Source organism: Gymnoscopelus microlampas (genome assembly GCF_963454915.1).
Source record: "Gymnoscopelus microlampas genome assembly, chromosome: 7".
NCBI classification, from domain to species: Eukaryota; Metazoa; Chordata; class Actinopteri; order Myctophiformes; family Myctophidae; genus Gymnoscopelus; species Gymnoscopelus microlampas.
The window spans coordinates 43841821-43853334 of NC_139944.1; the positions used below are offsets into that span (position 1 = coordinate 43841821).

An 11514-nucleotide genomic window follows, 5' to 3' on the forward strand; every position below is an offset into this window, starting at 1 on the left:
TAAGCAACTACACTTTAGAAACAAGCCCAAAAAACCGCAACCTTTACAGAAAGACAAGCCCGAAGTCGCTTATAAAGAGCGGACATGGCAACACTGGTCACACCGTCACGTTACCGACAATTACACACAGACACTTCCTGTTGGTTATTTCCCAAATTAAAAGTTAGTGAAAACGAAGAGAGGAGAATTTTTAAAACATATTGATATTAACGCAGTGGTTCTCAAACTTTTTCATGTCGTGGACCCCCAAATTGATATGTGTTTGACCGGGGACCCACCATCTGAAAGGGTTTTGTAACAGGAACCCCCATTGCGGAATGTGAAGATTACAAACATATGACAAAATTTGCACACATATTGTCCACTGACCTATTAACACCACAGTTGTATCCTTTTGTATTTGTATTTATTTGTTTTAAACTCAACATACATGTTTTCAACTCCAGTCAAACGGGATCCGTGCAATAAATTACCTATTTCAACTACCAGTACAACTAAAACAGAATGCTGAAATGATATTACATTTGCTGGTTGGGAATAATATCTTATGGTTGCAGCCGGATACTTCAAAAGAAGATTAGTTTCTTTAAGCTTGACGAAACTGAATTAGTCCTCAACAGATTTGTTTAATAGCCTATACTCAATGCGGCTCCACTTAGAGCATCGAACGTTAGTTGACCCGGCCTATTAATATCTATTCAGTATGGAATATGAATTTCTGACCAATCACACAATTTTTGCATTGGTGTCATCTGTAGTGATGTTATAGCCTGGCTCCAGCCCCTGAATCGCCCATTACAAATATTTGAAACTAAATGAAAATTCAGGCTGAGTGTCAGGCTAGTGATGTTCCACTTGTTAGAAAATCTTTGAGGTGCAGGACTCAATTTCCACAAGAAATATGCTGCAGCCTTTACTCATTAAATGACACTTTCACAGCTTCAACTGGAACATTCGTGCATATTTATGACTTTATCATTTAATAACATACAGACTTTGAACCTGATAGTTTGGGATTCAGACTTCATACAGAGATAATCTATACTCCTCCACTCCTCCATGTCAAACATCAATAAAGATGTCCATTCAGATTAAACAGGCACAGTGACTAATATGATCCACAGCAGGTGGCCTTGCTCAAAGACACTTTAACAGGACATACAGTAGTCTGCTGTGTGAATCAAACCACAACCTAATGGTTACAAGAGATGCATCTCTCCTCCTCTCAGTCACGCTTCCTCCTTCTGCCCAGAGGCCTCCTGCCCGCACAACCCCCTCCTCCCCATCTTCTCCTCCTCCTGTTCCCCCCTTTTCTTTTCCTCAACGTGTTACTTCATCTTTTGTCTGCTTCTTCCTCCCTCCTACGGTATCCTGACTACGATCTCTCCCTCCATCACCACCTTCTCATCCCGTTGGACAGAGCATCTCACGGCCATGAAGGCCAGATTCATCTTCACCTTCCTCACCGTGGCCATTGCCTGCACCTCCTCTCCCAGGTAGAGGGGAGCCGGGAAGCGGATTTCCTGTCGGAGGAGGACCGTTCCGGGTCCTGGGAGCCGGGTGCCGAGGACGGCAGACATCAAGCCGATCACCAGGACTCCATGGACCACTGGGGAAGCGAACGGAGAGGAGGTGGTGCCAGACGCAGAGGAGGTGGTGCTGAGGCAGGCTGGATCCACGTGGATGGGGTTGGTGTCTCCCGTCAGCTCAGAGAACAGCTCCAGGTCACGGGAGGTGAAAGTCCGTACGAGGGAGGCACTCTGGCCGACGTGGAGGAGGCGCAGGGAGAGGTGGAAGGGAGGAGAGGTGGTGAGAGAAGGATGTGGTCCAATTGGTGTCTGAGCAGCAGTCATGATCCAAGAGTGAAAAGGTGGGCGTGACCTTGGAAGGATGCGTCTCCACAGGTAACTCATTTCCACTGTGTGTGTGTGTGTGTGTGTGTGTGTGTGTGTGTGTGTGTGTGTGTGTGTGTGTGTGTGTGTGTGTGTGTGTGTGTGTGTGTGTGTGTCTGTCAGTGTGTCAGGTTGAGCTTCAGTTCCCTGCTATTGCCAGACAGAGCCAACAGGAAAGGAGACACCTGGAGAATCAAACACACACAAGCACATTTACAGTCACTTTACTGGTCACACACCAGTGTCAAACATCAAAGGAGCAAAACTGACCTTAAAGAGAGATTGAATGCCTTTTTACATTTTAAATCCACAGTTCAGGCTACTATATTGACATTAAGCTACTGTACTACTGACTGTACTGTTCATTTATACATTTAAAATACACGTTTTATGAGACATAAATGGAACATACATTTAGCTGGACTTTATGAGCACCTTAAAAGGAAAATTAGACAAAGGATAAATGTACCACTAAACTAAACCTGCATAGACAAGAGACCTAGAAAGTATTTTAGATTGCCAAAAGAAATGACCCCCTACTGTTTTTCTCTGATATACTTTTACTGCTCCTAGTATTGATCATTTCTTGTATTGTATGTCTTGATGAATTGAATACATATTGTAGGACCACAATGGAAACAAGCCCTCTGGGCTTTTTGTGTTATTCTTTTAACATTATTGTATAACTATACAACTTACTGTACTTTTTGCAAACTGTTAATAAAGTATTCAATCAATCAATCCATGGTTCTGGACATCAATGGTGACTGACGAATAAATACTATCATTAAGGGGTATGAAACCCTAAGCCAATTTTGTAGTTTATTTTAAAAACAACTAAAGGGTAAAAACATGGCAGACTGACCTTATAATACACCATGATGTAAGTAACTCAGCTGCACCTAACACAATAACAGTGCATTATTTAGGTGTGCAAGCACTGGCAACACTGTTGACTACAGTCAATGCTTGCACATTGGCACACCTAAATCTAACACCCCCCATTATTAATGTTATTAGCTGCAGCTGCATTGCTTAAATCATGGTGTACTATAAGGTACAGGTATGTTTTTAACCTGTACAGGAAAACAAACTAGAAGAACTATAATAAAACTAATCCATGCCCCTTTAGTATTACTACTATTATTATTATTGACCTGTAGCATCCTGAAGGCACAGCGTTGGTTCTGATAGAATCCCGATAGAGTGAGAGAGCTCTGCAACTTTACCAGACCTCTGTAAGACAGACGGACAGAGAGACAGACAAACACACACACACTATTATTTTTACAACGTACTAGAGCTGCACAATCGCAAAATTATGATTTTATATTTCACATTATGTAATCGTGAAACATGGCAATTAATTGAAACCCCTTGCCTTGGTCTCCTCACCATTATACAAGTATAACAAAGCCAAGTGTTAAGAAAATGATTTTAAAAAAAAAATCCCACACCAAAAATCATCATTACCAATAATCAGCATTATAATATTAAGCAAAAGAATAATAATCATGATCATTAGAAACATAATCATGCAGTCCTAACACATACACATAGAACAGACTGGCTGAATGTTTCTTTCTTCACAACCCAGGAATGCGTGGGAAAGCGGAAGGTCTCAGGAAGATCTCAAGGTTATGCTTCTTATCTACACGAATAAGGAAGGACTGCGTGCATTTCACACGGGGGCAGAGAACTCCATTGCCATCTGTTGAATGCACTTCTTTGTGCACATAGTACAAACTGTAAAAGCCTCAAAATCAACAAGTGCTGGTCTAATTTAACAAGATGGAAGATATAATTCCATGACAGGGTGTAGGACTGGGCAATGAATACACTGAATTCTTCAACATACCAGATTGATTTAAACAGTGATTCTGAGGTTACCTGCTGTAAACACGCAGAACGAAAGTCAGAGAGTCTTCATCATACGATAACAGGTCAAAGGGAAATGCAGCACCAACCTGACACAAGCACAAGCACGTGCGCGCGCGCGCACACACACACACACACACACACACACACACACACACACACACACACACACACACACACACACACACACACACACACACACACACACACACACACACACACACACACACACACACACAGGTTAACTCTATGGTGGTGATAAATATCAATCTTTTATGAAAACACTTTTATAATACGAGTCAGTGTGGGCACCTTTAACCAAAATACACAGGGAAGTGAGTTGGTCATCTTACCTCTCCATAAAGGTTTTTGAGGCCTGTAATTATGTGGAGCTTCAGATTCACAGCACTCAGTCTGACATCTGGATTATTCAATTCACTGAATGAACACACACATGCTATCAGAAAAAACTAAATGGATTGATCTTTGAAATTGGTGAAGAGTCATAATAAGAAACTAACAAACAGTACATATTACACATGGTACAGAGACAACAGAACCTCAAACACTGCATACAGTTTAACTAACATAGTAACAACAGTACTATAATTATACTCACAGAGAACCCTTCAAATAGTGATACCGTGATGCGTTTTTCAACACAACTCTTTGGAAAGCAGCAGATTCTTCCGTTCTATCAGTGTGCTTCATTCTACTGGACTTACGACCCCTCCACGTCCTTAAATGACAAACATGGAGTGATATGGTGAGATTTCTGAGGACCTGGCTGAGACACATACAGCTCGTATAAAATATGGTCATGAATTGATTGAATACTTTATTAACAGTTTGCAGATTTGTACAGAGGTACGGTTTACAAAGATTGTTAAAAAAAGGAGAACACATGAAGCACTCATGGGGGCTTGTTTACATGAATGGTCCAGATATGGGATATTGGTTTTGATTGACTGATATTTGTATGATAATATATTGCATATACAATTATATACTTGACCATAAGTTGAGTGCAAATGTCTCAGTAAAGTGAATTTATGTGTGTGTGTCTGTCTGTCTGTGGAGGGGAGAGACATAGAAAATAATCAAATCAATAATAAATACCATTGCTTGTAAGTAAAATCTCTCTCCCTCTCTGCTAGCCAGTGTTAGACAGTCCCAGGTCCTTGTCCTGTCAGGGTCGGTTAGATCAGTCAATATATATTACGGGCTGGTTAATTAGTTGTGTCATTTTACTTTAATGTGGTTGAAATGCACCAAATCAATCAGCCACTAGAAGTGGATGCTGACACTAGGTTAATGGCTAAGACACAGCATTGCTGTGTGCTAGCCAACGCGTTAGCATTGTTAGCTAATGGAGAAGATACAGGCTCATGAATTAGACATGGTTAAGTTCAGTCTCATACTTACCACCCACATGAATCTGTCTATGTTGTTGACAGGTAAACACAAGGCAATGACAACCTATGGCAGCAGAATAGTAAACTAGCACTACAGTACAGTTCTAAGTTTGCACCAACGTGACACCCTTCAAACAGCACATGCGTAGTTCTTCATAAACAAAGTACTACTGATGGTTGTCAGGCAACCAAGTAGCCAATTGTAGCACGACCGTTCGGGCTATGGGATCCAATAGCACACTTGTACAGAATTCATAATCATTTTTGAACTGGGGACCCCCAAAATAATCATATTTGAACTGGGGACTCCCTACCCTGACAAGCACCTAGAATTGTAGGAGCTGAGGCATTACATTTAGTTTTTATCTTGTCAGATAAATATATTGTGAAAATAGCCGATCTACAAGCTCACATGGCCTCATGTTGTCAGCTATTTTCTTTTTTATGTTATTTGACAATTTGGCCAATGTTTGATCATTTCTTATTGTAAAGTTTGTTTGTTGATTACTTTTGATAAATGGTATTTTCTTTCCTTTCTCTTTAGGTATTAAAAAGGCTTAAATTGTCACTTCACTGTCATCTGGGGACCCTCCTGGGGGTTCTGACCCACAGGTTGAGAACCACTGTTGTATTGTACCCTAAAACCTTACCTACCTGGCTTGTTGACAGATCAGTCTACCAGGCAAGAAAAAGTCCTGTATTCAAAACTGTACTAAAAGAAAAGTACAAAAGTAGCCTATTGGCATCAAAATGTACTTTTAAGTACATGTTAAGTACTAATGTAGATCATTCCATTTCACAATCATATTAATGGATTAGGCTATAATGCAATTCATGCAGCTGGTAAAGGTGGCGCTGCTTTATGCCAAAATGCTTGCCCCAGAATAGGGATGCTAGGGTTCAAGTGATTAAGCAGGAATTAGGATCTACTCTGAATGGCACATGTGATTAGAATCCTATTTATGATCCTAAAAGCTCTAATTACTTGCATAAAGGTTGTGACAGGTCATTCAGTTGAATTAGCCCATTCATCTGTAAACCGAGCTCAGAGGACAAAATGACACCAATTAAGGCAGCCATGTTCTGAAGTTGTTAAAGTCACACCCATGCCTTTGCACATGCCCCATTACATGACAGGATGATGTGAGTCAGATATGACTGTTACAGAAGATTGTGCAGGAATAGATAGAAAACATGATGATCTAGCAAGCACAATGACACTTCCACAGTGACATGTAGACCTAGTATGCTTTGGCCTGCAGAATGATAAAGAGCCCATGTTGTCAGAAACACATCCTTAACCCATTAAGATCTGAGGCTGATTCTAAAAATGTCTTCTAAATCCTAACAGTTTTCTGAAAAACCTATGTTGCTTGCTATATATCGTTGCTGACGGGCAGAAACCTCTTATCTCCATATTTTAACTTTAACTAACCCTAACTTTTTTGTGAATTTAATGCCTTACTTGATCATTCTACAGCGTCACACAAAAGCATCAAAAGTAGCCTAGTCAGGCAGCGTGAGCGTGTACACACGCACACACACACACACACACACACACACACACACACACACACACACACACACACACACACACACACACACACACACACACACACACACACACACACACACACACACACACACACACACACACACACACACACACACACACACACACACACACACACACACAGGGGAGATATAATTCCATGACAGGGTGTTGGACTGGGCAATGAATACACTGAATTCTTCAACATAACAGATTGATTTAAACAGTGATTCTGAGGTTACCTGCTGTAGACACGCAGAACAAAAGTCAGAGAGTCATAACGTGACTATTTTATCTGTTGCCTTGTATGCCTTGTTGAATTATTGAATATTTATCTTTACTGCATTGTGAACACATGACATATAATAACTCTTGAGAACTTGGTCACCAGCAATGACTCACAACATAAACAAAGACAAATTCCTGTAATTTACACAAAAATAGAAGCGATGATGAATGAAATACAGGCAGTGTTTATCTTTCCTTTCCTTTGCTATGTCGACTCATAGCAGAGGAAAGTTTTGATCACAGGCTAGAAAAACTAAACGTTTTTTTCCCCCAGAGAGGCCCCCTGTGGTGTAGCTACTACTAGCCAACATTTCATCAGACACAGAACTATAGCTTTGAGCTAAAACATTCTCATATACTGTAGCTTTAAAGGATGAATCCATGCTTGACTCTGTATCACAACTGTCATGTCCGTAGCTACTACTGTTTCATAATTGTGATATTGAATTTAAAATACTACCGCATTTCTTGAATATATGAAACATTTCAAACTAACCTATCTATCTGTCAGTCTGTCCGTCTGTCTGTCTGTCTGTCTGTCAAATGTAAGTAGCCTACTGTACTTCTTGTCCCTGCCAAACATGCAGTGTGTATGTATTCCAGAAGAGGGAGCTCTTCTCTAATTGATCCAGGGAAGGATCTCTTCTTGTAATTGCTTGGGAGCTTCAAAATACCACCACATTCTACCCTGGTCACTGGGAGGTGCCCAGTCTTCCATAGTTTTGTTTGCCAAAACCTTTGAATGTTCACATGTATTTCATCCCTTAATATAAAATGGATTATATTATTGCTAAATGCTGCTTGTCCGGCCTGTATCCTGTACATATGTTGTTAGATTTACTAATAACAGAGGCCATACTCATCAGCCCAATCAGTAGAGAATTGTATACTTTTTATATTCTATACATTCTTCATGTTGTAAAAGTGTCATATTGTCTATTTTTCAGCCTTTAACAATTGTATTATATTTCTCGTATAGATCATATCAAAACAGTGGTAGAAAGTAACTAAGTACATTTACTCAAGTATTGTACTTAAGTACAATTATTAGGTACTTTCTTTACACAAGTATATTTCCTTTTTTTTAATACTTTATACTCCTCTACATCTCAGAGGCAAATATTGTGCTTTTTACTCCACTATACAATTATTTGATAGCTTTTTACTTTGCAGATTTAGATTATTATTACAAAACATAGATACAAAGTAACACTCAGCTTTCACTTTGGTGAGTATATTTTAATGCCAATACTTTTGTACTTTGTAACTCATTTGTAAATAATTTGTAACACAGGCCAATCCTTTTAACAGAGTATTTGTTTGTTGTAACATCGTTACTTTAAAATCTGAGTACCTGCTTTTATGATGTTGTTGTTTTAGGTCAAACATGTAAAGATGTTTTGTTTTTCATTCCAATAGAAAAAGTCTAAGTGTTGTGCTCAGCGCTCAGTCAGAATACAGCTGGCTCTTTTTAAACTGGTGGTCCACTCCCTTTATTTAATTATAGCTTGTCTTTCTTTACTGAGACAGATGATGGGAAAGCTAAGATGTGTCTTTACTGAGACAGATGATGGGAAAGCTAAGATGTGTCTTTACTGAGACAGATGATGGGAAAGCTAAGATGTGTCTTTACTGAGACAGATGATGGAAAAGCTAAGAGGGAGACAGTGTAAGACAGAGAAACAGTGGGCCTGCTGAGGGGGAGACAGTGTAGAGGACATGAACAGTAGGACAGTTGAGAGTGAGACAGACAGTGTAGGATAGACAGACACTATAGGAAAGATGAGAGGGATACAGTGTAGGAGAGACGGACAATACAACCGAGAGGGAGACAGAGTGGGACTGACAGATAGTAGGAACGCTGAGTGGGAGACACTGTTGTGAAAGACAGACAGACAGACAGACAGCATGGCAACTGAGAGGGAGACATTGTAGGAGAGACAGACAGAAGGGTAACTGAGAGGGAGATAGTGTCGGAGAGACAGACAGTAGGATAACTGAGAGGGAGACAGTGTAGTAGGAGAAACATACTGCTGAGAGGGAGACAGTGTTGGAGAGACAGACAGTAGGACTGTGGAGAGGGAGACGGTTTAGACCAGCACTGCAGTGTATCTTTCTGTTAATGAAAGCAGAACACAACCACCACTTCTCTCTTTTTCTGAGGGAAAAAAATGGAAGAAAAGGAATTCCAACATTCCAACATTCCACAGGACAACGTTCCCGGCGCCTTACGTCACCGTGGAATCAGGCTGACAGACGTTTCCTACACCATGACAGGAAAACAGAGATTAGGCTATTTTCAGAGATTTAATAGACCTAACGGTGATGGAATTTGTTTTCTTTGGTAGCTTTGAAGCTATTGAAGCAAAGTGTGTGTGTGTGTGTGTGTGTGTGTGTGTGTGTGTGTGTGTGTGTGTGTGTGTGTGTGTGTGTGTGTGTGTGTGTGTGTGTGTGTGTGTGTGTGTGTGTGTGTGTCTGTGTGTATGTGTGTGTGGGGGGGGGGGGGGGGGGGGGGGGATATATGCCTCACAGCACATTAGCATGCAGAGTTTCAGAATGAAGAATATTTAATCAGGTCATTTTTCTTACTGATTCTTTAGCAGACTGATCCTATGGGAAGTCTGTTTGTTTTACTATGATAATCATTCATATGGATTAGATTACAAACACCAATTAAATAGGACTGAAGCTGTTACAATGAACAATGGATTAAAGCCTCACTATGCAACTTTTCTTTAATGAATAAAATGTAATTTTGTTCTGTATGGTAGAGTATGTTAATACAATATAATGTATACAAGTGGGGTGGTTGTATTTTGTATCCCTGCTCTTCTATTGAGACATTTAGATCGTGTCAAAGGTCATGTCTCACCTAGACACAGGGGGCGTGTTCGGAAATAAGGCACTGAGCGCACTGGCCAATACAAACAATACGGGAGTGCGCTCCCGGTCGAACGCACCCTTGATCTGACACGAATGTTGACCTGATGGTCAAGATTCAATTTAGTCCCTGAGCAAGCAGGCAGGCTCTATTTAGGTCAATGGAAAAAAAAACAGAAACCGGGTTCAAATCCGGGGTAGAAGAGGAAAGTTACATAGTGCTGCTTTAACATAACTATACCCACTCACACACAAACACACGCACATCCCATATAAGAAAATATTTCCACATTCCAAAGTTTTCTCCATGTCCAATAATACGATATGACATCATGTATTTCATTTAAATAAACTTTATTACAACTTAAAAAGTGTAACAAACCAAAACACATGAACTTTACTCCACCAAGGAGGCTGACTGTTAGCAGGATATCTGGAGCACTTACACAAGTGGGGCAAGCCTACTGTGTTTTAGGCTTGCCCCAAAAACACACATCATTTCTGAAGCTGCAATCCATAACTTCTTTAGTAAATAAAATGTTATTTTAACCAATCTATATAGTGGTTCCTGGTGGTCTCCCTGCTCTTCCATTGAGAAATGTATATCCTTTACCCAACCAAACTGTAATATCTCCTGTGCCCAGAAGTAGAAATCGTGGTGCTCGCTTTGGTAAGACATACATGTTAAGGATTGCAGCTTTAATTTACATAACAACACCACACCACAATATGAAAAAAAAAAAAAAGATAAGATCATGGGTCGCATGCATCATTAAAGGGAAACTTTGCAGATTTTGAACCTATAGTACATCTCATTGTTCTGAGCCGAAGAGATTATAGTATAGTGTGGGGAAAAACAATTCTATACTCTAAAAACTGTCGTGCTTTTCTCCTCCAAATGTGCATAATTATTAATCATCGGACATACATTCCGGTACACCCGATGATAACAATGGGATTTAGGTTCAAAATCTTGTTCTATTAGGCATATGTTCTAGTCATTTCAATAGTTTCCAATAAACTACCATGAGCAACAGGTTTAAACCTACTGTGAGAGATTCAGATTCAGATAAATAACATAATTTCAGATAATGTGCAAATGTACTTCACAAAAATACGCCTACAACAACAACAAAAACATTATACATTATAATCACACCCAAAACACTAGCTTGTCTCTCTGTCTGCCTACTATACAGAAAGTGAAAATGTCATGTTTCAAAATAAACAGACACGAAAGTCTATATTTTAATGTCTAGAGCCTGACCAATTTATTGGTCGCTATAGCCAATATTGCCTATGAATGTATCGTTAATGGCGTACAGCCATATACTGTATGTTGTCCAGTATGCACCAATTATGAAAACCTTTTTTTTTTTACAAAACATGATGCAGAAAAGACGCTTAGGCTAATTATCAAATTCTCAGTGAAGTTTACAGTTTCAGTACACTCACTGATGTAATTTTTGACAATGAAGTTTATTGTCAAACTGTAAAATATCTTGTCTCCATAACTTTGTCACAAGTTTGGTAACCACATTTGAGTGATCATTGCAAAACTGTGTGATAATATAAAGAAAGACTGTATATACATTACATTACATGTACT

At 39.7% G+C, this 11514-nt stretch overlaps 3 protein-coding genes across 7 annotated transcripts in view; all 3 read right to left on the bottom strand.

Annotated features, from left to right (window-relative positions):
• Positions 1-414: 414 nt before the first annotated feature.
• On the bottom strand, positions 415-1913 carry LOC311049058 (hydroxyacyl-thioester dehydratase type 2, mitochondrial-like; the record flags this gene model as incomplete). The annotated part of the gene is made up of 1 exon (XM_084062492.1): positions 415-1913. The coding sequence occupies one exon, from the start codon at positions 1911-1913 to the stop codon at positions 1362-1364; it is 552 nt and encodes a 183-aa protein (XP_083918618.1). The 3' UTR covers positions 415-1361.
• A 69-nt stretch (positions 1914-1982) lies between these two features.
• Positions 1983-5335, bottom strand: rpp14 (ribonuclease P/MRP 14 subunit). Of its 3 annotated transcripts, none has more exons than XM_084062494.1 (7): positions 5196-5317; positions 4890-4956; positions 4390-4509; positions 4124-4208; positions 3783-3859; positions 3050-3128; positions 1983-2077 (listed from the first exon to the last, which is right to left on the bottom strand). In XM_084062494.1, exons 3-7 carry the CDS (start codon positions 4479-4481, stop codon positions 2012-2014), a joined length of 399 nt encoding a protein of 132 aa, XP_083918620.1. In that variant the 5' UTR covers positions 4482-4509; positions 4890-4956; positions 5196-5317; the 3' UTR covers positions 1983-2011. The 3 variants fall into 3 exon arrangements, with proteins under 3 accessions (XP_083918620.1, XP_083918621.1, XP_083918619.1); XM_084062495.1 differs by having other exon boundaries at positions 5203-5255; XM_084062493.1 differs by lacking the exon at positions 4890-4956 and having other exon boundaries at positions 5196-5335.
• Positions 5336-11289: 5954 nt separating this feature from the next.
• lmcd1 (LIM and cysteine-rich domains 1) overlaps positions 11290-11514 on the bottom strand; it is a 10711-nt gene continuing 10486 nt past the window's right edge. For all 3 annotated transcript variants that reach the window (XM_084063286.1, XM_084063288.1, XM_084063287.1), the window contains one exon: positions 11290-11514. This exon is cut by the window's right edge and continues 1761 nt beyond it. The gene's annotated coding sequence lies outside the window, so the exon portion shown is untranslated.

Excerpts from the sequence above, each read along its gene's own strand:
- rpp14 (XM_084062493.1), bottom strand. The coding sequence starts at position 4,481 with ATGAAGCACACTGATAGAACGGAAGAATCTGCTGCTTTCCAAAGAGTT. Across the intron at positions 3,860-4,123 it reads TCAAAAACCTTTATGGAGAG|GTTGGTGCTGCATTTCCCTT; the intron begins GTAAGATGACCA and ends TGCTTGTGTCAG. Across the intron at positions 2,078-3,049 it reads GTGCCTTCAGGATGCTACAG|GTGTCTCCTTTCCTGTTGGC; the intron begins GTCAATAATAAT and ends TTGATTCTCCAG.